Raw genomic sequence first — 26579 nt, forward strand, 5'->3', positions numbered from 1 at the left:
GGGCAGCTGGGCGCGTTGATAGGAAAGTAAACAGCCAGCAAACACAAACGAGGGTCTGTGCAGGGGTGCATGATAAGCATTCAATTAAGACTATCAACAAGAAAGCATTCCTGGCTAGAGAGAGAGGTTTGGGAGTGGAGAGAGAAAGAAAGAGGGCCCTTGGTGGGGGTCAGCACTACGTCATGAGGAGCCAATGAAGGGCTCAGGACGCAGTGTGTGACCATATAGGGAGAGGCGTCTCTGCCCCTCCACTCAGCCTCTGAAGAACAATAGCAACAACAATGTTTTAACGAGACCAAATAAGGGTAAGTTGCCTTCGACGCTACGTCATGCCAAGCGCTGGCGGGGTCGAAGGGGAAACGCTAACAAAACCCGAGAGCACGCCGCTCTGAGGTCTTGTCGTGTCGGGTCTGGTCTTGCGGTTCTGGGAGTGAGTTAGAGAGTGTAGGCAGGCAGCCGGAGATAGTCGCTGGAGAGCGTCAGGGCGTAGCCGCGGGAATTTAACGTAGGGTGTTAGGAAGCTTGACAGAACTTCTAGTAGTCAGTCGGAACGGTGAAGTCAGTCACCGTCTCTGTGTTAGACTTGGCTTTCCTGTGAGTGCAACCACCGTCAGATAGGGCGAGCTGTACTCATATGGAATAAACCGTAAATTGTTAAAGTTATCACGACTTTAATTTCTATCACCTTCCTAGCCTTGTGAAAACCAGGGATTATTACATCTTAGCCAGATCAAAAGTCTCCCTCTCACTACGGTCAACCGGCTAAAATCCCATCCACGAACCGTGTCGCCCAATCCCTCGCAATACCCACGCTTGGGACGCGACATAAATAAAAACTTTTTGGTGCCAGGTGTGGGGTTATCACAACGGCGCATAAGCTTCTACCTACAGAAGACGTTAGATTTTGCTACAGCGACTGTGGCAATTGGCAGGAAGTTGTGGCGACTCGCAACTTTCAGCATTAGTAGCACCAGTACGTTAGAGTCCAGAAAGGTAGTCCTCGCGGGTGCAGGGCAACGCAGGACAGCGGCAGCGCGACGCAGAGCGACGAGGCACAGAGGTGCCTAAGCAGCCAGCGATCGAGTCCGGGGGTCCGGGCCGAGCAGCAGCAGAAGCGGCAGCAGCCGTAGCAGCGGCAGCCGAGGAGAGCGACGGGGTCGGCACAGCCCAGCAGAGCGGCGGCCGGCGCATCGCAGCAGCGCGGGACAGCGCGGGCGCAGAGACAGCGCGGAGCAGTGCGGAACAGCGCGGGACAGCGCGGGCACAAAGAGAGCGCGGAGCAGCGCGGGACAGCGCGGGACAGCGCGGGCACAAGGAGAGCGCGAAGCAGCGCAGGACGACGCGAGCCAACGGAGCAGACGGCGCACCACAAAAGAAGCGGTAATTGTAAAACTGTATTAAGAATATTGTATTTTGTTGTGTAAAGTGTTAACTTAGTTAAGATGCCCCTAAATAGTGAAGTTGCGTCATCCTCCACTAGTGGTAAGATGTCAGTGAAAGAGGCCCTATGTATTGTGTCGAAAGTTTTCGAAGGGGACAAGAAGGATTTAAGAGAATTTATCGAAAATGTAGATGCAGCTTTTGAATTAGTAAAGCCTGAGGAACACGAAACGTTATTGAAGTTCGTGAAAGCAAAGATAACCGGTGAAGCTAGGTCGAGATTGCAGGTGCGTGAACGCACAGGTACGTGGCAAGAGGTGAAACGCGTTTTGGAAGAGAATTATGCCAGTAAGCGTACTATAGACTATTACGCTTGTAAAATTTTTCAAGCCAGACAAGGACAAGGGGAACCAATAGCAATGTGGGCAAGCAGAATTGATGAAATGCAGAGAGACTTTCGAGAAGCAGTAAATAGAGTTACGGCCCGAGAAAACTTGAAAGGTGCAATAGAACTAGTTGACTCCCTAGGAAGAGCGTGTTTTATACAGGGTTTAAGTAATGACAGAATACAGACAATAGTGAGAAGCAGAGGCGACGAAATCACGTTGGCAGCAGCAGTGGAATTGGCACTGCAGGAAGAGAGTGCGATATTGTCTATGAGAGAGCGGGGACTAGCCCCGAGGGTAACGTACACTCGAAACAAGGAAGCTGTAAAAAGCGCGAGAGAAGGTAAAGAGTTGAAATGTTTTAATTGTGGGCTGAGAGGTCACATAGCGAGCAAGTGTAGAAAAAACAGGCCAGAGCATAGAGTACGAACCATGACAGGTAGAGAATTTACAAATTTTTGCTATGGGTGTGACAAGCCGGGACACACAGACATGGAATGCAGGGTACGGTTAAGGAAAGTTCACCCGATAGATGTAAGGGAATTCAGAGGGAATCATAGAGAAACCGATGGAGGGTTACGAGAGTGGAGATGTCCACAGTGTAATTTACCAGGGAACTGCGGAGTTCCGTGTACGAGAGTAAAAGATGTCGCATGTTTTAAGTGTAAGCGGCAGGGCCACTACGCGAAAGACTGCCACGAAGGGCCCTGGCACGCCTGGAGAAAAGGCAGGGTGCCAGTATCGAGCAAAACAGGAAAGGTAGTACAGGGAAACTAAGAGGCGGCAAGGCCGCGCAGTCGGGCCTTGTTGCAATAGGTAAGCCCACAGTGAGGGTAATCGACTGTGCAACAGAAAACGACGTGGTCGTATTGTACTGTGTAGAACTAAAGAAGTATTTAAAGTTATTAATAGATACAGGAGCACAATTGTGTTTGCTAAAGCGGACGAGTATTCCGGTAAAGAGTATGCTTGGGATCAATGAAACAGAAAAACTTCGGTTAAAAGGTGTAACGAGTGAAGCCGTTAGCACTATAGGCACGGTACAAATAAACTTAAGTATAGACGGATCTGAAAAAGTGAGACAGAAATTTCACGTGTACGGTAGAGGGCTAGACATTCCGTACGACGGATTGATAGGGAGAAATTTCTTGACACAGCATAGAGTCAAGCTAGACTATGCGGGTAAAGTGATAAGACTAAAAGGGCGAGATATACCCTTAGTAGTAGAGGAAGAACCAAAGGGACAAGAGATAGAAGCAGATTCAGAAATAGGCGGGGAGATAGGGCCCCGGGAAGAAAGAATAATGTTGTTGAAAGTGGACGGAAAGGTACCACGGGGAATCGAACGAGAAATGGTCATACCAAGGCAGGAGATTGCACAAGGGGTGCATGTACCTGAGTCCTTAGTAAAAGTGCGAAATGGGAAATGCATAGTAAGTGCATTGAACGTGTCAGAGGACAGAGTTCGATTAGGAAGTGTAAGACTAATAACGGAAGAAGTAGAAAGAATAGCGAAAGTTCGCGAAGTAAAATGTAGCACTGAGGCAGTAGGTAAGACGGAAAGTCGTGCTAGCGTGTTGCGAAGGCAGCTCAGAATGGATCATTTGAACGGCGAAGAAAAGAGCGCTCTAGCAGAGGTCTGCACGGAGTACGGAGATGTATTTCATCTGCCGGGGGACAAATTGTCCTATACTTCTGCAGTGAAACATAGAATACCGATTGCGCCGGAACACGCGGGGAAAGTAGTGAACGCGAGACCGTACAGGATCCCTGAAGCGCAAAAGGAAGTGCTAAAAAAGCAAATAGAACAAATGCTGAAGGATGACATAATTGTCGAAAGCAAGAGCGCATGGAACGCACCGTTACTGTTAGTTCCAAAGAAGTTAGATGCCAGCGGCAAGCAGAAATGGAGAATAGTAGTGGACTACCGACAATTAAATGACATCACGGTAGGCGATGCATTTCCACTGCCGAATATCTCCGATATCTTGGATCAATTAGGGCAAGCCAAGTACTTCTCGACGCTTGACCTTGCAAGCGGGTACCATCAAATATTGACGGACGAGAAGGACAGAGAGAAAACGGCATTCAGCTCAAACTATCAACATTACGAATACAAAAGAATGCCGATGGGACTGAAGGGAGCCCCAGGATGTTTCCAGAGATTGATGAACACAGTACTGGCAGGTTTACAGGGTGTTAAATGTTTTGTCTATTTGGACGACATAGTATGTTATGGGAGAAACCTGCAGGAGCATAACGAAAAGCTCCGGGAAATATTTGACAGGTTGCGCGAGCATAATCTGAAGTTGCAACCAGACAAGTGTGAATTTCTGAGGAAGGAGGTAATATTCCTAGGTCATTGTATCACGGACAAGGGAATATCACCGGATATGGCAAAGGTGGAGAAGGTGAAGTTCTTCCCACAGCCGAGAACAACAAAAGAACTAAAAGGGTTTCTAGGATTGATAGGGTACTATCGACGTTTCATTGCAAATTTCAGCAAAATTGCGAAACCTCTCCATGAACTCTTAAAGAAAGGAGTAGAATACCAATGGGGAGAACGACAGAAGAATGCGTTCGAGGAACTGAAAGAGAAATTAGTGAATCCTCCGTTACTTCAGTATCCCGACTTTACGAAACCGTTTATAATCACAACGGATGCGAGTAACGCAGCGTTGGGAGCCGTGTTATCGCAAGGGAAAAAGATTGGCGAAGACTTGCCGATTGCATATGCATCCAGAGCACTGAACAAAGCAGAACTGAACTATAGTACAACGGAAAAAGAGTTGTTGGCTATAGTGTACGCGGTAAAGCAGTTTAGACCATACGTGTATGGACGAAAGTTCACAGTGGTGACAGACCATAAGCCACTAACATGGATATTTAGTGTGAAGGATCCGAGTTCGAGGCTCCTAAAGTGGAGACTGAAGCTCGAAGAGTACGACTACGAGGTAGTATATAAGCCAGGAAGGCTAAACAGTAATGCAGACGCGTTAAGCCGGATACGGCAGGAAGAAAAGGAAGAGAGAATGTCAAAGCGAAATGTGGAGGCGGAAAGAACCTCCGTAGCACAAGCAAAGGCGGAACAGAGTTCCGTAAATGTGCGGCAAGCGCAAGTGTCAGGTGAAATAAAGCAGGAAACAAATGGTAGTGAGGAAATTAGCCCCGAAGAAAAGGAAAGCATATTAAAGGAGATGCATGATAATCCCTTGGGAGGGCACCAGGGAATGCATAGGACATTCGAGAGGATAAAAGCGTACAAGCAGTGGCGCGGAATGAAGCGAGACATTGAAAATTATATTAGAAAGTGTCCATCATGTCAACAGAACAAAAACACACAAATGAAAACAAGGATGCCTTTAGAAATTACAGACACAGCTGAGACAATATTTGAAAAATGTGCAATGGATATAGTGGGTCCACTAGATGTATCTAGTACAGGGAAAAGATACATGCTAACGTTCCAAGACGATCTGAGTAAATTCACAGTAGCAGTCCCGATTGATAAGCAAGACGCTGAAACTGTAGCAGAAGCGTTTGTGGAAAATATAGTATTAAGGTATGGGATTCCATCAGTTTTGTTAACTGATCAAGGATCGAATTTTCTGAGTGATGTGTTTAAAAGTGTATGTAAATTGTTGAAGGTAAAACGTATAAATACCACAGCGTACCACCCTGAGTCAAATGGTGCTCTAGAAAGGAGCCATAGAACAATTGTAGAATATCTCAGACATTTTGTAACAGGAGATCAAAGTTCATGGGACAAATGGGTACCATATGCAATTTTTGTATTCAACACTACACCACACAGCAGCACAGGTTATACACCATTTGAGTTAATGTACGGAAGAAAGGTTAACATACCAGGAGTACTGCAGCAAGAAACACCGCAGGTAAGTTACGATTATGACTCGTATGTAAATAAGCTAAGAGCAAGAATGCAGGAAGCCCATAGAGTGGCTAGGGATTCTATTATAAAAAGTAAGGTAATCAGTAAAGGACAGTATGATTTGAAACAGAACCCAAAAGAATTTAATGTAGGGGACAAGGTATTATTACACGACGAATCAGTGAGACGTGGTAGATCTCGGAAACTAGATTCGCAATGGAGAGGTCCATTTGAAGTATTAAAAGTGGAAGGTCCTAACGTAGTCATAAGAGTTAAAAGAAATAAAGAAACAAAAGTACATGCCAACAGGCTGAAACAGTTCTTTTAAATTTCAGGTATGGCACTCAAGTGGCAAGTGATGCAACTCATCATAGTGATAGCAACATACAACTTCGTTGCATCAGAATACGAAACGAATGATTTTAAAGTGACCTCAATACCAAGCTCATCAGGACTATATTACGATCACGTAGGACAAATAGAGATATACAGTACCACATGGAGGATAGTTACATATGTTAATTTAGATGTAATAACAGAAAGATTCCAAAAAGCCGAGAGGTACGGTAAGGCAGCGGTGCAGCGGTGCCGTGACACATTGAAACAATTAAACATTGGATTAATAGAATGTAGGGTATTAGATCAGCAAGTTACACATCACGTTGAAAAGATTACAGGGCTACAGCAACTCGTACAGCAACTCACAAAACACGAAACCAGAAGGAAGAGAGGAGTGTTCAACTTCGTCGGACAGGTAAGTAAAATACTGTTCGGAACATTGGACGAAGCAGACGCAGCATATTATAAGGAAAGAATAGATGCTATGGAAAAGAATTCGGAAGGGTTGCTGAGGTTAACTAAGGAACAGGTGGCAGTGGTAAGGGCCACGTTAGCAGGAGTAAACAGAACAGTGTATACACTAGAATCAAACGAACACATTTTAAGAACAGGCATGCAGAGACTCGAAAGGTTTATGAAAGAATACGTGAAGGAGACAGATATAGGTTTCAAACGAGTAGCAACTTTTGCCACCGTAACGGAACAAGTATTACAGTTAGCGGCAGTGTTTGGCCAAATCGAGGAAGAGTATGAGCAAATGATAAATGCCATTGTAAATGCTCAAAAGGGAATACTTCAGCCTCACATAATTAACCCAGTGCAAATTGTGAAGTATCTAAGTTTAATCCGAGACGAATTAAAGGACGTGAAGTTTCCTGTTCCTCTCGCGGAGTCATCAGGCTACCTCTTGTTAAGAATAATTGACTTAGATGTGTTCATTTCCGGTAGCATACTAGGGTATGTAATTAATATCCCCCTAATAGATAATAATAATTTCAATATGTACAGAGTTCTCCCATTACCAAAGGAGATCCCAAATATGAAAGGAAGGTACATATACATACAGCCAGAGAAGGAATTTCTACTGATAGATGAATCCAAAAGGCAGTACGCGAAACTTTCCGCGGATGATTTAAAATGTAAAGAATTGAGTAAGAGCAGAAGACTGTGCAGACAGTCATTTGCATTGCTATCGACATTCGACCATGAGGAATGCGAAGCCAAATTATTACAACCGGTAAGAGAAATTCCGGAAGATTGTGTGCGAAAAATAGTCGCACTAAATCAGAGCCTTTGGACCCATCTAAACAGTAATGAGTGGCTATATGTAGCTCCGAAGGAAGAAGGACTAACAGTATTATGTGGAAAGGAACCCCCGAAGGATTTATTAATGAAAGGGGTAGGAAAGATAAGCTTTTATAGCAAATGTAAAGGGTATGGAACGAGAGTGTTCATACAAACAGATAGAGTAATTCATAGTAACGTAACGAAAAAGGATATAATACCTCAAATTAATTTAGAATTTGACTGTTGTGTAGTAAACGAAGAAAAGAAGAATGTATCAATGTTAACGTTAGATTTACCACTAGAGCAGGTAGTAACACAGTTAGACGACTTGAAAGTCGCTGGGAAAAGGTTGGACGATGTCCAGCGGATGGCCGAAAGGCAGGAGGAGGAACTAAAATACTCCAGATACTTTACCCATTACTCAGTAACTACATACATAGCTATAGCAATAGTCATTGTTATTGTAATAACATGTTGTTGTAGAAATTGTAAATGCTGTAAAGAATGCTTCAAAAGTTTATGGAAGTACTTTGACGATAGTAACTGTTGTGGGAAAGTATGTATAAGAAACACCATAGTAAATCAATATCCAGAGACTAGCTTAAGCAGAAGGCAAGCTAATAAAGACACCGAAGAGATAGTAGTATACGAAAGATGTGGTAAAAACCAAGAAGAGTCAGTTCTGTTCAGAAACAGACGATAAGTCAAACCTACAGTTACAATATATTAGAAGTGTCTTAAGAAAAAAGGTGTAATCGATTTTAGAGTTTGTCCATGTTTTATGAAACTGTACGTACTTGTAATTACCAATGTAAAATGAAAGTGGTATTTTGCATCAATGTTTAAAAATGTACCTTGATTGTAATTGTATCAATGACGGAAAAAAAAAAAGTGTACCTTGATAAATGTATGTTTGATAAATAATTGTTGTAGCAATGAATTGAAAAAAAAAAGAGAAAAGAAGAAAAAGTGTATCATGACAAATGCATGTGTAAAATGTTTGTGTCTCACATGAAATTAAGTAGAGATGAAAGAAAAAGACAACATATGAAGTGTAATATATGTAACAAAAGAAAATGTAAGAAAATAAAATGAGAGAATCTCAATTGACGCTACTCTGAGGAGTAACGCCAATTTCCCTGGCGGGGGAGGTGTTGTAACCGCAGGAACAAGCCAAGTCTAAAAAGCAGTACCTTAAAAATAGTACGTAGGGAGAAGTTAAGATTGTAGCGCTGGGGCGCCAGGCGTGGCCGAAGGGCCAGCCGAGGCGGCACTCGAACGGCTGGGCAGCTGGGCGCGTTGATAGGAAAGTAAACAGCCAGCAAACACAAACGAGGGTCTGTGCAGGGGTGCATGATAAGCATTCAATTAAGACTATCAACAAGAAAGCATTCCTGGCTAGAGAGAGAGGTTTGGGAGTGGAGAGAGAAAGAAAGAGGGCCCTTGGTGGGGGTCAGCACTACGTCATGAGGAGCCAATGAAGGGCTCAGGACGCAGTGTGTGACCATATAGGGAGAGGCGTCTCTGCCCCTCCACTCAGCCTCTGAAGAACAATAGCAACAACAATGTTTTAACGAGACCAAATAAGGGTAAGTTGCCTTCGACGCTACGTCATGCCAAGCGCTGGCGGGGTCGAAGGGGAAACGCTAACAAAACCCGAGAGCACGCCGCTCTGAGGTCTTGTCGTGTCGGGTCTGGTCTTGCGGTTCTGGGAGTGAGTTAGAGAGTGTAGGCAGGCAGCCGGAGATAGTCGCTGGAGAGCGTCAGGGCGTAGCCGCGGGAATTTAACGTAGGGTGTTAGGAAGCTTGACAGAACTTCTAGTAGTCAGTCGGAACGGTGAAGTCAGTCACCGTCTCTGTGTTAGACTTGGCTTTCCTGTGAGTGCAACCACCGTCAGATAGGGCGAGCTGTACTCATATGGAATAAACCGTAAATTGTTAAAGTTATCACGACTTTAATTTCTATCACCTTCCTAGCCTTGTGAAAACCAGGGATTATTACATCTTAGCCAGATCAAAAGTCTCCCTCTCACTACGGTCAACCGGCTAAAATCCCATCCACGAACCGTGTCGCCCAATCCCTCGCAATACCCACGCTTGGGACCCATGCAAATAATTTAAATTCCATGCCTGTTCATTAGAATGATAGTTTTTGGAGACGCATTTGTAAGTGTGAAGTACGAATATAGGATGAAAGGAAAGACTGAAAAGCATGTAGAGCAAAGATTGTGGGAAGGCAATTTGGACGAGACAAAAGGAAAGTAATTGGTAACAAGCGTAAAAAGTAAGTAAACTAGATTGAGGAGGAGAGGTAAGTTTCGCCATGACTAGAGCACTAACTTGTGTAATTCTTCTTGTGTATTCAGAAATAAGAGTGTTGGTATATCGCGATTTAGGTCATTGTGCATAATAAATATGTGATGTTTTATTAACGACTACTGTGATATAACTTATGTAGCTCTTACTAAAATATTACACAAGGACATGATTGACGTTTTCTAGGAGCAGAGGTAAGTTGCAGGGTACCAACACTGATGAAAATAAAATATTCTGCAGCCACTATGAATAAAGACACAAAGCAATTACAGACATGAGAGGCCAGTGGCCACTGATGTATATTAATGAGACAAGTTGAAAATTTGTGCCGAACTGGGATTCGAACTGAGGTCTCCTTATTGGGTAGATGCTCTGATCCGGATTCCATGTGGACTCAGCGGTGATCACACCTGCATGGAGTACTCTAGGACGCCACCTGTCAGACCCAAATTCTGACTCTATACCACACACTGCTGATGTAGTGCGCCTGCTCAATAGCCTCACTACTCGCAGCATCTTTCTGATTCCCGTAACCATTCGAGTTTGGCGTGCATCTGCACTAAAGGGATCACTGACCGTTATTAACGTGATTACATGATGTGGTGATCGTACTTTTGGACATGTCATAGCCGTAATTATGTACATGCTGTTGTTCTTTCGGAAATGTGTTAAGAAACAGAAACTACGCATAGAATTGTGGTGACGACGGCCAATGATATCTTCGGAGCAGATGCACACCAAGTTCGAACTTCTAAAGGAATCAACGAGCAGCCGCTAGTAATGAGGCTAACGAGCAGGGGCACTACATCATTAGTGTGTGGTACACAGTGAGAATTTGGGTCTGACGGGAGGCAGGCTGGGGTAACCTGTGCGTTTATGGTGACCATTGTATCAGGACGCCGTAGTAATCAGCCCATCTGCTTAGGAAGTACGACATCCAGGTTTGAATCGCGGTCTGGCACAAATTTTCAACTCTCGCTATTGATATAAATCAACTCCCAAAAGCAGCTATTGCCTTTAATTCCATTGTATATTGATTTTGTACTGTTTTCAATTCCAGACAAAGTACTGATGACAGTTTTGTCACCTGTAAGTTATGAGGAGAGTCTATGTAAAATTCAGGCCAAGGATTTGCCGTTTTGTAGTGATATACTTTTTATTTACCGTATTAAGCTACTTTTATAGGCAAAGTTGGGAATATGGGTCTGATGGGAGGACTGCTAGGGTGTCCCATTCGGTTCTGCTGACCACTTTATCAGGATGCCGTAGTGATCAGCGCGTCTACCTAGTAAGTAGTACATCCACGTCCCAGTCTCACTCTGGCACAAGAAAGATTCAAGCCGTCTAACGATTGAGAGGACGAGGGCTTCAGCTGCTGGAGGAACTGAGTAGAAGTAGTGGAATTAGTATTTATGTAGCCTGGAAGTAGCAGGGGTTCGTGTCACACAGTGTGTAATAGTGAGTCAGATGTAGTGCGTTACGGAATAGAATATCATCTCACGAATCCATGAATAAAATATTTTTGAGATTAGTCTTATTTAATGTTTTATCTGATATGCTACTTCGGTTGTTGTTGTTGTTGTCGTCTTCAGTCCTGAGACTGGTTTGATGCAGCTCTCCATGCTACTCTATCCCGTGCAAGCTTCTTCATCTCCCAGTACCTACTGCAACCTACATCCTTCTGAATCTGCTTAGTGTATTCATCTCTTGGTCTCCCTCTACGATTTTTACCCTCCACGTTGCCCTCCAATACTAAACTGGTGATCCCTCGATGTCTCAGAACATGTCCTACCAACCGATCCCTTCTTCTAGTCAAGTTGTGCCACAAACTTCTCTCCTCCCCAATCCTGTTCAATACCTCCGCATTAGTTACGTGATCTACCCACCTTATCTTCAGCATTCTTCTGTAGCACCACATTTCGAAAGCTTCTATTCTCTTCTTGTCCAAACTAGTTATCGTCCATGTTTCACTTCCATACATGGCTACACTCCATACAAATACTTTCAGAAACGACTTCCTGACATTTAAATCTATACTCGATGTTAACAAATTTCTCTTCTTCAGAAACGATTTCCTTGCCATTGCCAGTCTACATTTTATATCCTCTCTACTTCGACCATCATCAGTTATTTTACTCCCTAAATAGCAAAACTCCTTTACTACTTTAAGTGTCTCATTTCCTAATCTAATTCCCTCAGCATCACCCGATTTAATTTGACTACATTCCATTATCCTCGTTTTGCTTTTGTTGATGTTCATCTTATATCCTCCTTTCAAGACACTGGCCATTCCGTTCAACTGCTCTTCCAAGTCCTTTGCTGTCTCTGACAGAATTACAATGTCATCGGCGAACCTCAAAGTTTTTACTTCTTCTTCATGAATTTTAATACCTACTCCGAATTTTTCTTTTGTTTCCTTTACTGTTTGCTGCTACTTCGGTACCAATCATAAATTTTGTTTCACATTCTAAGGATATGAGAATTCTCTTACAATACTTTGTCCTTAAGTTATTCCTGACTGCTAAGAATAGAAAACCTTATTCATACGTAGTGAAATGCAGACTTATTTAATCAATAAGATTAGTGTGTACTGTTAGAAATTTTTATGATATTGTATTACAATTCACTTCAGTGTGGCACCTGTGTATTAAATCAGAGAAATCACAATACCTTAAATTGTACTTGAGTGTGACTTGTGCAAACCATGTGAAAGAAATAGGGGCAGCAGTCACAAGAACATAAATTTGGTGGGCGGTGCTGTATTTTACAAGTGCCTTCTTTCCCGTTTCTCCAACCAGTGTCCTGGAGGACGATAATAATTTCACATTCACCTGAGACCTTTCCTCGAGCGTGGCCATACACCCGATTGACTGGAGTTATATTCTTCTTGCAGTCATCAAAATTCTTCTTCATCATTAATAAATGTTATGTGCAGCCTAAAAGTTCCACAGCTGGACGACCACTTGCAGATCTTATTTTATTTCCACTTCTTTCACTGAGAAAGCTCCATGTTGTAAGTTAAGGACATGTATCCTGTGTTCTGTCCATTTTTCACCATCTCCTTCACATCTGCTAAGACTTCCTTCGTCTTCCGCGCTTTCTTTCCCACGCTCCTTTCAGCAAGAGAGGACATACAAACACTAGAAGGCATTAACAAGAAGTGGCGAGCTGTATATCGCATTTCACTCCAGCGTGTCACATTCTTTAGAGGCATTCACTTGTCCTCTCTGCCCTTTGCTCAAAAACGCAGAACGACACTCTAGAGTACGTTTGCATGGATGTCACAGGTCACAGAGGGACAGTTTTACTTGCGGTTTGCACCTGATTGCCTGCCACAGAGGCGGACAGTGGCTGGAAGCGGGAATGGCCAGGTGTCTCTAACGTTAGAGCCATCACATAGCTTCCATCTTACAGGCTCAAAAATTTAACAGAGCCTAAATTTGTTGCATTTAAGTCACAGTGGTTCGCACTGAAGTCCTACATTGTCTTTCTACACACATTTAACCTCTTATAAACTTGTACTGAAAGAAAAGAGAAAACAAAAATCCTATTTTGCGGTTAGTTTTGTGACGTTAGAACAGTTGTAATGTCAAATGTAAGAAATGGTGTATGTAACTGGTATAATTAGATATGTGTCAAATTTGCGACTACAGAAGACCAATGCCTCTTCTTTGAGGAAATTTTGTTACTGTACTTTCTCATTAGACTCAACAGAAAAAAAATTGTCTCATTTGTTTGAACTATATTTGTGTTTATACCTGAAGCCAATGCATGGTATTCAGGTTACTTTGCACATGAAATTGCCTAAAACGGTGTAACTAACCTGTTTCTACGGGTTATTACGTTAAGATTAGGGTCGCCACCGACTCTAACCATACAACTAATCAAAGGTTTGGCCGAGTCGGAAAATAAATTAATTTGATCAGACCAAAAACTCATAATAATACGTACGTCGTGATATCACTCATAGGGGATGCGATGTAATTAATAGTATTTCCCCTTCACTGTTCACGAGAATCAACCATTGAAAATAAAATAGCACGTGCATGAACACTGTGCAGGAGATCAGCTCCCAGCAACACACATGAAAATAAGACTTAATCTAAAGCATTGTTTTAAAATAAAAGGGGAAACTGATCACTGGACGTGTGCGTAAGGAAACGCTTTGGATGTGCTAACAGGAAAGTTACGAGGTGAGTGGCTTAGGTACAAAAACGTAACCTCGGAATGCAAGAGAAAATTGTGTATAAAATCATTTATTCTTAAGATATGGACGTGAGGCATGTACACAATTCCTGATAACATTAATTCCTAAAACATTAAAGAAAAGCATTGATACATTCACCGTTATTATCTACACATAAAATCATGGGTGTGAATCATTCATACAAATGCTGTTGCCTGATAAGTGATCGCAATAACTCGTGAAACGGTACATGTTTCGCAGTACACCCGCGTGCCCACGTGGTTTGTGGAGACGTCATTTCTAGGTATCGTGGCCAAGTTGCAACAATATCACATCACGCAATCATGAACAGTTAACATTCTTTAAAAACAAACATGAGCTCGGACAGTTAGTGATGACAGTAGGCCAACAAACTCTAATGTTCAACCACGTGGTTGACTCCCCACGGACGAAAGATACATAAAGCAAGGAAAATTCATGAGAAGGAAAAGCTATTAATATTTAGAAAAATGAAAGCTTATACAGGCACAGCTGAAGACAGACATTCATACAGAAGAGAGTGCTGACTTATTATCGACAACTTTGTGTGGCGCTCTTCCGGCGGATCGAACTCTGCTATAGAAATTTACTAAAAGAAAACTCTGCCATAGTTTTGCATTCCTTGCTGCGTCAAGTCAAAGCAATCTTTCAGAGTTGAAAAGCGAGACCAAAAGCTTACAGCTCTCCTCTCGCCAAGTAACACCGCGTCACACGGTCAGTCAAACTCGCCCTTCTTCGACTGGAGCACAGCTGTGGATGCTTCCCGCACCGGCGGCTGACTACCTCCCTTTTCCATCTCCAGCCTCTTCCACGCTCCGCGTGGCCCGGAAAACCCAAATATGCCATTTCCACCACCAACCTAACGCAGGTGGATTTCTCAGAAGTAGCGCAAACTTCTTTGCCTACTTGAACACTGCGAGAGTTGGCTATTCTTTACAACTGCTGCTGAATCTCTACTACTATCGCAGACTTTCTGCAGCAGACTACGCCACCGTCTCGCAACGTCACACACAACTACATTCATTCAATCACACCGCTATGAGAGTTACGAGAAAAGAGAAACAAGGAAAAGAAAGAGAAATGTTAGTGAAAATGGGCTACGGATTAATGGAAGGTGGCTGCAGGACCCTTTCATCGGTTTCTGTTTTTGTTTAGCAAATGTGAAGCTATCATTTTGTACACATGATTACTATCTGCCCTTTACAGGTGGATCTTTAGCATCTTTGTTACATGGGGCAAATGACCTACTCCATCGTTATGGGTAGACTTATTTGGGACTGGTATTGTTGTACCCCTACGCTTCTTACAGTGAATTTCCATTCCCATTCCTAGTGAGCTCTTGCTTTCCTTTTTTCGTGTTAGGTCTTTTCCTTGTTTGCAGAGAGCATTTGCTCTTCCGGATTTCAATTCCAGATGATCATTTTGTTGCGACTGGCGATACCCCAAGTATCACAGTCCCAATGATACAGCAACCAGCACTTCGTTACTACAAGGTCTACCAAGTGAAAAAACTACATATGATAATCTTTTCTTGATTTTATAAAAAATTTGTAATACGATAATAGAGCCTCAAGCAAATCCACCGCTCCCATTAATTAATTTGTAGATTGAACAATACTGTAGCATTCTACCTGTGTGTGTGCCACAACATCAGCAGCATAGACCAGTCGGCTTGCCATAGCCCGGTACATGTGGGTGTGACGGAGATTATCCACTTGAGCGCCAAAGAAACTCTTACAGACATGCGTATTCAAATACGCCTATATATGCCAACAAGTGTCTGGCGCAGTTATTAGATACGTTATTGCTGCTATAATGGCAAGTTATCAAAATTGAAGTGAGTCTGAACGTGGTGTTACAGACGGCGCACGAGCGATGGAGCACAGCTTCTCAGATGCAGCGCTACAATGAGGATTTTCTAGTATAAGTATTTCACGAGTTTATCGTGGATATCAGGAATCCGGTAAAACATAAAATCTCCGACATCGCTGTTGCCGGAAAAAGTTCGTGCAACAACAGGACCAACGACGACTGAAGAGAATCGTTCAATGTGACAAAACTGAATCCCTTCCGCAAGCTGCTGCAGGTGTCAGTGCTGAACCATCATTAAGTGTCAGAGTGTGAACCATTGAACGAAACATCATCGATATCGGTTTCCGGAGGCGAAGGCCCGCTCGTATACCCTTAATGACTGCACGACACAAAACTTTAGGCCTCGCATAGGTCCGTCATTATTGGGGCCCGACATTGGACTGTTGATGACTGAAAACGTGTTGTGTGATTGGACGAATCTCGTTTAAAATTATATTGAGCGGATGGACATGTACAGGTATGGAGAAAGCCTAATGAATCCACAGATCCTGCATGTTATCAGTGAGCTATTCAAGCTGGTGGAGGCTCTGGAATGGTGTGGGGCATGTGCAGCTGGAGTATTATGGGACCCCTGAGACGTCTAGATACGACTATGGCAAGTGATCACCTGGATCCATTCATGTACATTGTGCATTCCGACGACTTCGGTAATTCCAGCACACATCCAGAATTGCTACAGAGCAGCTCCAGTAAAACTCTTCTGAGTTTAAGCACTGCCAATGAACTTTAAACACCTCAGACATGAACATTATAGAGCATGTCTGGGATGCCTTGCAACGTGTTCTTCAGAAGAAATCTCCATCCCCTCGTATTCTTACGGATTTATGGACAGCCCTGCAGGATTCAAGGTTGTCAGTTCCCTCCATCATTACTTCAGACACTAGTGGAATCCATGCCACGTCATGTTCCGTCACCTCTGCGTGCTCGTGGGGGCCCTACAAGATATTAGGCAGGTGTACCAGTTTCTCTGGCTCTTCATTGTATTTCGACATTAATAAAACTGTGCCAAGAAACAGCTGAAGTTAAGATATTCTGAACAGAAAACATATTACTCTGGTCGACTATATGCTCTGAATGTCAGTCGTCAAACAAACTGCAAAAATAATCTATGGGAGATTTCACATCATCTTACTCTGGTAAGGAAATATTCGAAACAGGTGTAACTCTTTTTGCTACAAGTATGGTTCAAATGGCTCTGAGCACTATGGGACTCAACTGCTGAGGTCATTAGTCCCCTAGAACTTAGAACTACTTAAACCTAACTAACCTAAGGACATCACAAACATCCATGCCCGAGGCAGGATTCGAACCTGCGACCGTAGCGGTGTTGCGGTTCCAGACTGCAGCGCATTTAACCGCACGGCCACTTCGGCCGGCCTGCTACAAGTAGCTGGTATGTCTTCCACAGGAGTGATCTCCTCTCAATACTTTTAGCACTTGCAGTGCTGGGAACAGCTCTCATACCTTTAAAAATGTTCTCAGCCTCATTCCTAGCACCAGAATTTGAAGCAACAAGATACTAAGAAATAGGGGACCCAAACTTAGAGCTTACGTGAAATGTATGAATTCTCATCTGTGGATGACGGCCGGCCGGGGTGGCCGAGCGGTTCTAGGCGCTACAGTCTGGAACCGCGTGACCGCTACGGTCGGAGGTTCGAATCCTGCCTCGGGCATGGATGTGTGTGATGTCCTTAGGTTACTTAGGTTTAAATAGTTCTACGTTCTATGGCATTGATGACCTTAGACGTTAAGTCCCATAGTGCTCAGAGCCATTTTTTGTGGATGACATGCCTTCTGTATTGGTAGGATGCTATTCATCGCCACTTTTATCAATGTCGTCAGAGAAACTGTCATCACTTTTGTCTGTAGTTGGCAGACGTGTTCCCAAATGTCCATTTACTTTCCTTATGGCGTAAGAGTAATTTGGTTCCAGCGCAGAAAGAAAATCTGTAGAGTGGGAACAGTTCATTTGAACTTCCGAAGCACGCCGTTACTGAAGTGTAATCAAACAAAATAGCACTGAGACGTATAGGCCACATGAATCCATTTATCATTGTTGTAAACAGAAGTGCAAAAACGCAAATCACAAATAGTCTGTCATTGAGGAATAATTAGCGCTAAAGACGAATGGGAATTACCGTCCTTTCTTCATTTCATTTTATTTCATTTCTTGCATGTGCCCGTAAACATGCCTAAGTGCCTGATAATGTATATTTTACACAAACAGTATTTTCGTGTTCAGTGAAATTTGTTCTGCGTTATCAGATCTAAATATGAATGACAGTACCTAATAGATATTATCAAAACAACACATAATATTCAGAGTGAAACGTAATTCTGTACTTAGCTGTATTTAGCTGCATTTCACGAAAGACTGAACACAACCTCAGGTATTTGCTCGCAACAGGCACACGATACATGAAGGTCGTCCTACAAGTACATCACAAACCACAAGCAATGGGCTCGTCAGTGTAGAATCTGCTTCAACCGGCACTATCTGTGATTCCTCCTCAGATGTCATATTATTTCGCTGTTCCGGAAGAACAATGACACAAATGCAAAATTAAAAAAATCGAGGTTATTGCACCAGTCATCTCAGAAAAAGGTAGCGCGTGCAGTGAAAGATCGTCAGAACTGTAGTTCTACATAACGCCGCTAGTGTGTAGTTGCAACTTCGAGGAAATATCGATGTTGTGACTTGGGTTGGGAAGAACATTGTCCTAATTGTCAGTTGCGTGTTTCACTTTGGTGAGTGTAGTAACGCATCCAGTGAAGTAACGACACAAGTTATGAATACTGCGGACTGAGACCCATTTCAACTAAAATCCTTGGTGCAATAACGACGTAAGCGTACATTGTCATTGTTTCCCCGTTGTTTTAATAACGTCTTAATTGTTCATAGCGACATTGTTTCCTCAACTTTTAAATAATTTTTTGTCATGACTGCTCTTCGTGTCATTGTTGATGTGAAAAAGTGTTTTTTAATACATTTAGGTCAATTTCATTTCCGTTTGATAGTGGTAAAATGAGCGACATAGCAAACAAGATTATGCGACTTGCTCTTCAAGAGCTAGCGGAGGATAACAAAGCGACAAGGGAAGTAAACTGTTCCATGATATGTGAACCACAAACACGGGGAGCAGTGTAGAGCAACAACTATCAAGCCCACACTGAAATAACAGACAAGAAAGTGAACAAGGTGGAGCCACAGGCATCATAACCAAATCATAAATCCGAAGTAACACAGTTGCTGGAAGCTTCAAACGTGTATGTGTTTGAAGGGGTAAGAGCGACAAAATCAGTTTTGAAATGGCTGCCAGTAACATCTCCTTTGCTGAGCAGCACTTCCGATAGCTGTTCAGATTTGTCCTCTGGCTCAGGTAACAATTATTATCCAGGAAGCAGCCATGAAACGTCTATTTCAAGTGAAAAATCAGTCGTCCATAAGGAAAAATCTCTCATTAAAAAGCCCAAAAAAAAATTCAAAATGTTAGCAACTGGGGAAGAGTAAAAGCCAGAATTTTGAGAAACAATGGGAAAAGTTATACATCACGTACGGGTGAAATTGTCAAGGCTCGAAAAATGGGTGCTCCGTGTACTGATAAATGTATCCTTTCGTGTACAAAGAAAGTAACAGAAGACTCTAGATGTCAGCTGTTCATGAATTACTGGGCACTGGGGTCGTTACAAAGACAACGGGATTTTCTAAATACATGCAGTGAAACTCTCGTTCTCAAATATCCTCGCATTACCGTCCAAGAACCTAGAAAACCGCTTTGCGTTTTCTACTTGGTGAAAGATGAGCAGAAGATTCGTGTGAGGAAAACATTTCTGGTACTCACTTTGGGAATAACCGAAAGACAAATCCGTACTGTTATCGAAGCGAAAAGGACTGGGACTGGGATGGCACCTGCGGACAAAAGGGGACGACATGGAAAACACCGTAAGACTGATCAAGAAATTTTAGTCAGTTAGGAAAGTTAGGAATCACATAAACTCAATTCTCCATATTCAGAGTCACTACGTAAGAAGTGACACAAGAGTATTCATCGATGGTGGCTCATCCATCGGAAAAATGCACTGAAATTACTCTCCAGAGAGACCTTCCGCTAACCCGCCAGCTGTGAATTATGACGCCTACGCGCATATATACACTACCGAATTTAACATCGTGCACCAAAGAAGGACCAGTGAGACCAATGTTAAGCTTACAAAAACGCTACAGAGGAAGACAAGACAAAGCTACAAGAAGCATTTCATGAACATCAGGAAGAATGAGAATTAAGTCGCATAGAAAAATACTTGTATAAGGAGTTGGCTCAAAGTAAGAAAATACAACTAGCTGTTTATGATTTACAAGCTGTCTTACCGGAACCAACGGGACAAACATCTGCCTTTTTCTACATGTCGAGACGGAACTGTTACACTTCCACAGTAAGTGCCGATACATTTTTTTCACTATCTATTATTATTCTTGAAGTCTGTTCTAGTTATTTTTGTTGTTTGTTGCAGGACACTGATATTTAAAACGGCGAGATTTTTTACTCCAGGGCACTGGAAACAGAGGCGTGGTAGAAACTGTGGTGTCACCGCCAGACACCACACTTGCTAGGTGGTAGTTTTAAATCGGCCGCTGTCCATTAGTACATGTCGGACCCGCGTGTCGCCACTGTCAGCGATCGCAGACCGAGCGCCACCACAAGGCAGGTCTCGAGATACGGACTAGCACTCGCCCCAGTTGTACGGACGACTTTGCTAGCGACTACACTGACGAAGCCTCGCTCCTTTGCCAAGCAGATAGTTAGAATAGCCTTCAGCTAAGTCCATGGCTATGACCTAGCAAGGCGCCATTAGCCTTACATAGCAATTGATACTTATCGTATAAAGCATGTCTCATCAAGAACGATGTATACAACAAGGATGGATTAAAGTTAAGTATTCCTAAAGCTACGTACTTTCCTTTATAGCATTCATTACGTATCCTGTTTCAGACCTCACGCCATCCTTCGTGTGTTTATAGCGTGCATTGCGGTCCCCTGAAATCACACTGTGTCGGCACTTCTGTCGACACATCAGAAACAGCAACTTCTGTCTTACATATCTTGAAGAGTTATCCAAGAACCTTCCTGGGACGGATGTCGCATTTTACTCCGACAATTGTGGAGGGCAACGGAAGAACAAGTAAGTACCATCAAGTAAGTCTGTGATTCGCAGAAATCATGTAAAAATGTTTCTATTGTGAAAATCACATTGATTAAAATGTTAATTCTCTTCTACTTCCGATACAAGATTGCAACGTATTTGTATGCAGTACAAAGGCTGGATATTTGGTCCAACACGCACAGGTATTTGATTCGTGGTCACCCTCAGAACGAGGGAGACGCAGTTCACAGCATCAATGAGAGAGCAGTAAGAGTGCTAAGAAGTCAGGGCCTATTTATGTACCCGAACAATACATATCAGTCATCCGCAATTCAAAAAAGGGAAATCCGCTAGATCTTAGAGAAATCGGTTTGTCAGATTTCAATGACATTGAAGCTTTGCATAATGAGACGGCTCCTTACATGGCCAAGGACATTGACGGGAGTGTTTTCAAAGTGTCCGAAATGAAATTATTTCGATGTGAAAACGGAAGTGATGTGTTCAAGTATAAGAACAGCTACAAACACTCAGAGTGGGGACAAGTTCAGTTCAAAGGGAGAAAGAGACGTTTAACAGGTAATGTAGATGGGAGTAATTTGGATATGAAACCTGCTTATACTAAAAAATGACCCTCTCAGGAAACAAAATTCAATATTTAAACAATTTGATTAAAAGCAAAATATTTCCTAAATATTACAAGGCCTCGTATGTTTCTCTTTCCACATAAATGTAATTTCTTGCTTTTATGTCATTTGGAAGTTCCTTATTTCACTTAGTATGTTATTTAATGTCCGTTATAAGATGCAAATAATAAAAAGATATTAAAACAATGAAACGGCAAGAGTGAACAAAAAATTGTGGTTTAGAGATATATTTCTTTATTTCCCACACACCTTCTTAGTCGTATTTGTTAATTCCGATAACGATTTCGGAAGAACAATGACACACTTACTTAAATGGATGCGACGGGTTGAATTGGATGCTGTTTGAAGGAAATGATTTCTGTATTTTGTAGAGAATACGTAGTGCCACAATTAGGCCCACTTTCAATTCCATAGATAACTTAACTGTTGTTTTCTGAAGTTTAAAAAAAAATATCGTTTGGTTTTCTGCCTCTCATGTGAACTTTTCATTTTGACAGTTACATCATTGTTCTTCTGGAACGGCAATTTGTTCTCTTCCTTCTGGCTTCACTACCAACCACCAGAGTTCTGGTCGCTGGTCACCGGAAGTATCACTCATTGCTTGTGAAGAACTGCAGTGGACATCATCTGTTCCTTCTTCTGTTACAGTATATTAGTCCACACATTAGGAATTATCACTTTTCGGATTTCTTTGAAAATATAGCATGGTATTTTATGAACATCTGAAAATTTCAAATTCGTGAGCTCTATGAGCCATGCCTCTCTACCATCTCTGTGGTCCTTCAGCATAGTATACAAGTGCATTAAAATTTCGGTCCCTATCTGACTTTTGATTTGATATGTGTTCCTGCGATTTGTATTTCTACACTTATTACTCTCCCCTGCACACTGTGTGAAAATTGCTGCTTGCTGCCACTCTATTGTCACCCTCACATTGACCGATTTCATCGTCTGGAAGCATGTTTACTTACTACTTACTTCGAAATATCAACTAAATTCATTCATAAATCCGGCTACTTTGTCGAACTAAACAACACTTTTATCCAAATTTTCCTTAAAACAAAACGACAAGCTCAACACGATACTGATATTCGACGGCCGCGGTGGTCTAGCGGTTCTAGGCGCTCAGTCCAGAACCGCGCGACTGCTACGGTCGCATGTTCGAATCATGCCTCGGGCATGGATGTGTGTGATGTCTTTAGGTTAGTTAGGTTTAAGTAGTTCTAAGTTCTAGGGGACTGATGACGACAGATATTAAGTCCCATAGTGCTCAGAGCCATCTATACTGATATTCGACGCCCAGATGATGCGAATGACACAGTATATGGAACACAGGAGCTCACACTGGAAATAGTGCTTGGAATAATATCCACATTCAGACGACACACTGCATAAATGTATGCATTCTGAACGTAAATACTTGCTATGCCTCTCCAATAATTTACATTGATGAGCCGGAATATTGTGACCACCTGCCTAACAGCTTCTTTGTCCGTCTTTTGAACGAAATAGGGAACTGATTCTGCGAATCAGAGATCTGACAGTTTGTTGGTAGGTTTGTGGTGGTATGTGGCACTACATGTCTACGCGCAGGTCATGCAATTCGCATAACTAACGGACAGCTGATCTACCCGTTCGACGTTGGCACAACCCAGATGGGTTCCATAGGTTTTACATGAGGCAAATTTGATGCCGAGGCATCAACGTCAGTTTACCATAATGTCCCTCAAAGCACAGTAGCACGGTTCTGGCTCTAAGACATGGATAATTATACTTTTGAAAGATGACAACGCTGTCTGGGAAGAAATCAAGCTTGAAGGGATGCTGTCAGCGTGTCTCAGATTACTACCCCAAGTCCCATGCAATTGCAGAAGAATGTCTCCCATAGCATAATACTGCTCACTCCAGCCTGCGTCTGTGGCGTGGTCCACGTTTCGAACCACTGTTAACCTCGATGACAGCAGTTGTGGAGACGACCATCATCCTAGTGTAACAAACACGTGATTCATCCGAAGAGCCGACACGTTCACATTGATCGACTTTCGAATCTCGATGGTCCCGTGCCACTGCAATCGTAATAGACGATGTTGTTTGGTCAACACGTAAACACACAAGCGTGGACTGCTGCGGAGCTCCATGTTCAATAACCTACTGTGAACAGTGTGCTTCAAAACACTTGTGCGAGCATCAGCATTGTGCTCTTTCGGCAGTGATGCCACGTATCACCATCCATCGTACTTCACAGAGCAGACAAGCCTCTGAACCCCACATTGTGTGATGAGTCGTGGACGTCGAACCGTTTAGCGCCTACCTCTTTCCGTAGATGCTCACGACAGTAGCACTTGAACATTCGACCAGCTACGCCGTTTTTTAGATACCGTTCACAGGCTCTGCGTAATGATAATCTGTCCTTTGTCAAAGTCGCTTATCTCCGTCGATTTCTCCATCTGTAGGCTATATATTCGTTAGGGTGATCCCCCATCCGTGTACTTTTGTTACTACGTCCCGTACCCGCAACGCTATTACGGCGGTCTTCATATGTTTTGGCTTATCAGTGTACGTTTACATTGAACAAAAGTTTATATAATTTAGAAAAAGAATGTCTCAAAGCAACTAGATATGGGCAACTGTTAACAAAATAAAGAGTATTGGGCAGCTAATCACAAAACCTGAGACATGTTAGGTGTCTATTTATGTAGTGGTCTTGTGGGACGGCGGCTTAGTACTAGAATAAGAATATATTTTGTTCGTTGTCTTTCTACAAGAGCCTCAAAACTATTTTCTGCGGTCAACCAGAAAGCGATGGAGAACATCCTAACCTTAGTTCCCAGTCTGCAAGTCCATATTCTTCTGATAGTCACTGAAAGGAATGTTTCTACTCTCTACTTACTTAACGAGATCAGGAACTATGATCATCAATGAATGTTTTGAGTTCTGACTCATATATTTGATAAAATTTCACATGCAACACATGTACTATTCCTCATAATAATAATAATAATAATAATAATAATAATAACGATATCTCTATCATAAACAGCACTATGAACAGTTCAGAGGCGACCTCTATGGTAAGTTCCCATTAAATGATATTTCGCCCTGACTTCTAATAATTAAATATAACTGTTCGCCACAAAAGATGGAAGTAATGTCACCGCTTCCCACGCAGTTTGGTTAACACTACGGGTGGCATACAGACAGGACGGCGTACACTCATCCTGAGTTCGCTTTCTACTTTTACCGAAAACGTGTATTTAGTAACAGCCTGGCAGTGACACCATCCGAGGAAGCACGTTAGCCGGCGTTTGACTGACGCGGGCCGATTCATAGCTGGGTGCGAAGTGTGTCGTAACTGCCTATCAGGCCATATTTGTATATAGGCACAATGGACGTCCGAAGAGAACATGTGCCGTCATCTGCTGTATGTCCATGTAGCAGCATCTAAGTGGCCGCTTTCTCGGACAAATATTATTTTATAACACCGTTATTCATCAATTTACGATCTTCGTAATTCTTATATGAGTGAAGTAAGGTTGGCTTTAGTTACGGTAAACGCTTTAGCTCGCCTGCATATGAAGTTTGCCGGCTAGAATTTTTAAAACGGAACCAACACTAGAACATGACTTCGAACTACATCCTTAAGAGACCTTGTATTGATTGTTATTTACATTAAGGTCTTGAAACTTGTTATAGCTTTACTATTTAATGAATGTAATAAAGTGATGTAATGAGAACTTTCTATCATTAATGTAAATGATACTTAATCTATTACAAATAAGGACGTTTTTGTTCCAGATTTTGTTTTTAGTATATCACATTAAAACTATTAGACGTAGCTTAATTGAGTCACATAGTTAATATTTTTATATAAATTTGAGGCTTCATACCAATTATCATATTTCTGAGTATAATAATTAACGTCTTCAACTGTTAGCAAAAACGCAGATTTTGACAAATATTGCTCCGATCAAGTTGAGACTTGTAACAGTTCACTCCGACATATATGTATGCACATTCTGAACAATTGTTGGCTTTCTAGCTTTATTATTTAGCGCTACTTGTTTCTTTCCTTAAAACAGTGTATTTAGCGAAATATATTTACCTAATCACTCTGAGATTTAATGGCTCTGGCTCTGAGCACTATGAGACTTAACATCTATGGTCATCAGTCCCCTAGAACTTAGAACTACTTAAACCTAACTAACCTAAGGACAGCACACAACACCCAGCCATCACGAGTCAGAGAAAATCCCTGACCCCGCCGGGAATCGAACCCGGGAACCCGGGCTTGGGAAGCGAGAACGCACGACCACGAGATGCGGGCGAGATTTAATGGTTTTAACATTAATATACTAAAGAATATAATGACAATCTGGAAAAGCTACTTTAATTTTTAACTTCATTCTTAGATTATGGTGGAATACTCTGTAAGCTGTGCACAGGCTCGTATGACGTGGGGATAGTAGCAGTGCAATGCGGGAAGTCCCGGCACACTCACTCGTCTCTGTATCTCTCAAATGATACGGCGCTTGTTTCACCTCAGACGCAATTTTTACGATATATTATTAAACTGCACTTGAGTGCGGCATTTGCACATTAAATCAAAGGAATCATAGTATTTTAAAGAACACTTGTATGCGGCATTTGCATAATAAATAAAAATGAATTGCAGTACCATATATTCTGTTTGAGTACAGAACTTGTAAATTATGTGGTAGGACTGACTACTCAGCATTGCCCGGATATGTATTTATTCCAGTCTTCTATTAGTCCATCTTCTACTTCTCCTTCGCTCTGTCCTCCTCGTCCTCCTCCTCCTCCTCCTCCTCCTCCTCCTCTCACCTCTTTACCACCCCACTCCAGTACGATGCTTTTGGTTCTTAACCCCACAGTATTTCTTTTCTGGTAAGTAATATTTCTAACAAGTTTGGTTGAAATAGATCGAGGGGTTGAGGAGGAGCTTATTATCGGGGGATCTACCGGTGTACGCACATTTCACATACATTTAACATAGCTAACACATATTTGTACACATATTTCAGTGGTATTACCAACGAATTTCGCCCTGTGGTTTCGTTTAGACGTAGCTCAATGCT

The 26579-nt window shown here is 42.4% G+C and overlaps 1 protein-coding gene across 1 annotated transcript; it reads left to right on the top strand.

The window, feature by feature from the left end:
• The first annotated feature begins 1487 nt into the window (after positions 1-1487).
• Positions 1488-22090, top strand: LOC126470670 (uncharacterized). The gene is made up of 2 exons (XM_050098663.1): positions 1488-2109; positions 21981-22090. The coding sequence occupies exons 1-2, from the start codon at positions 1488-1490 to the stop codon at positions 22088-22090; spliced, it is 732 nt and encodes a 243-aa protein (XP_049954620.1).
• Positions 22091-26579: the final 4489 nt, after the last annotated feature.

This window comes from Schistocerca serialis, chromosome 3 (genome assembly GCF_023864345.2).
Source record: "Schistocerca serialis cubense isolate TAMUIC-IGC-003099 chromosome 3, iqSchSeri2.2, whole genome shotgun sequence".
NCBI classification, from domain to species: domain Eukaryota; kingdom Metazoa; phylum Arthropoda; class Insecta; order Orthoptera; family Acrididae; genus Schistocerca; species Schistocerca serialis.

What these genes read in the sequence shown, in the direction of transcription:
- LOC126470670 (XM_050098663.1), top strand. Translation starts at nt 1,488, where the DNA reads ATGTCAGTGAAAGAGGCCCTATGTATTGTGTCGAAAGTTTTCGAAGGG. An exon ending in TGTAAAAAGCGCGAGAGAAG is followed by an intron (nt 2,110 to 21,980) that starts GTAAAGAGTTGA and finishes TCATTTTGACAG; the next exon opens with TTACATCATTGTTCTTCTGG.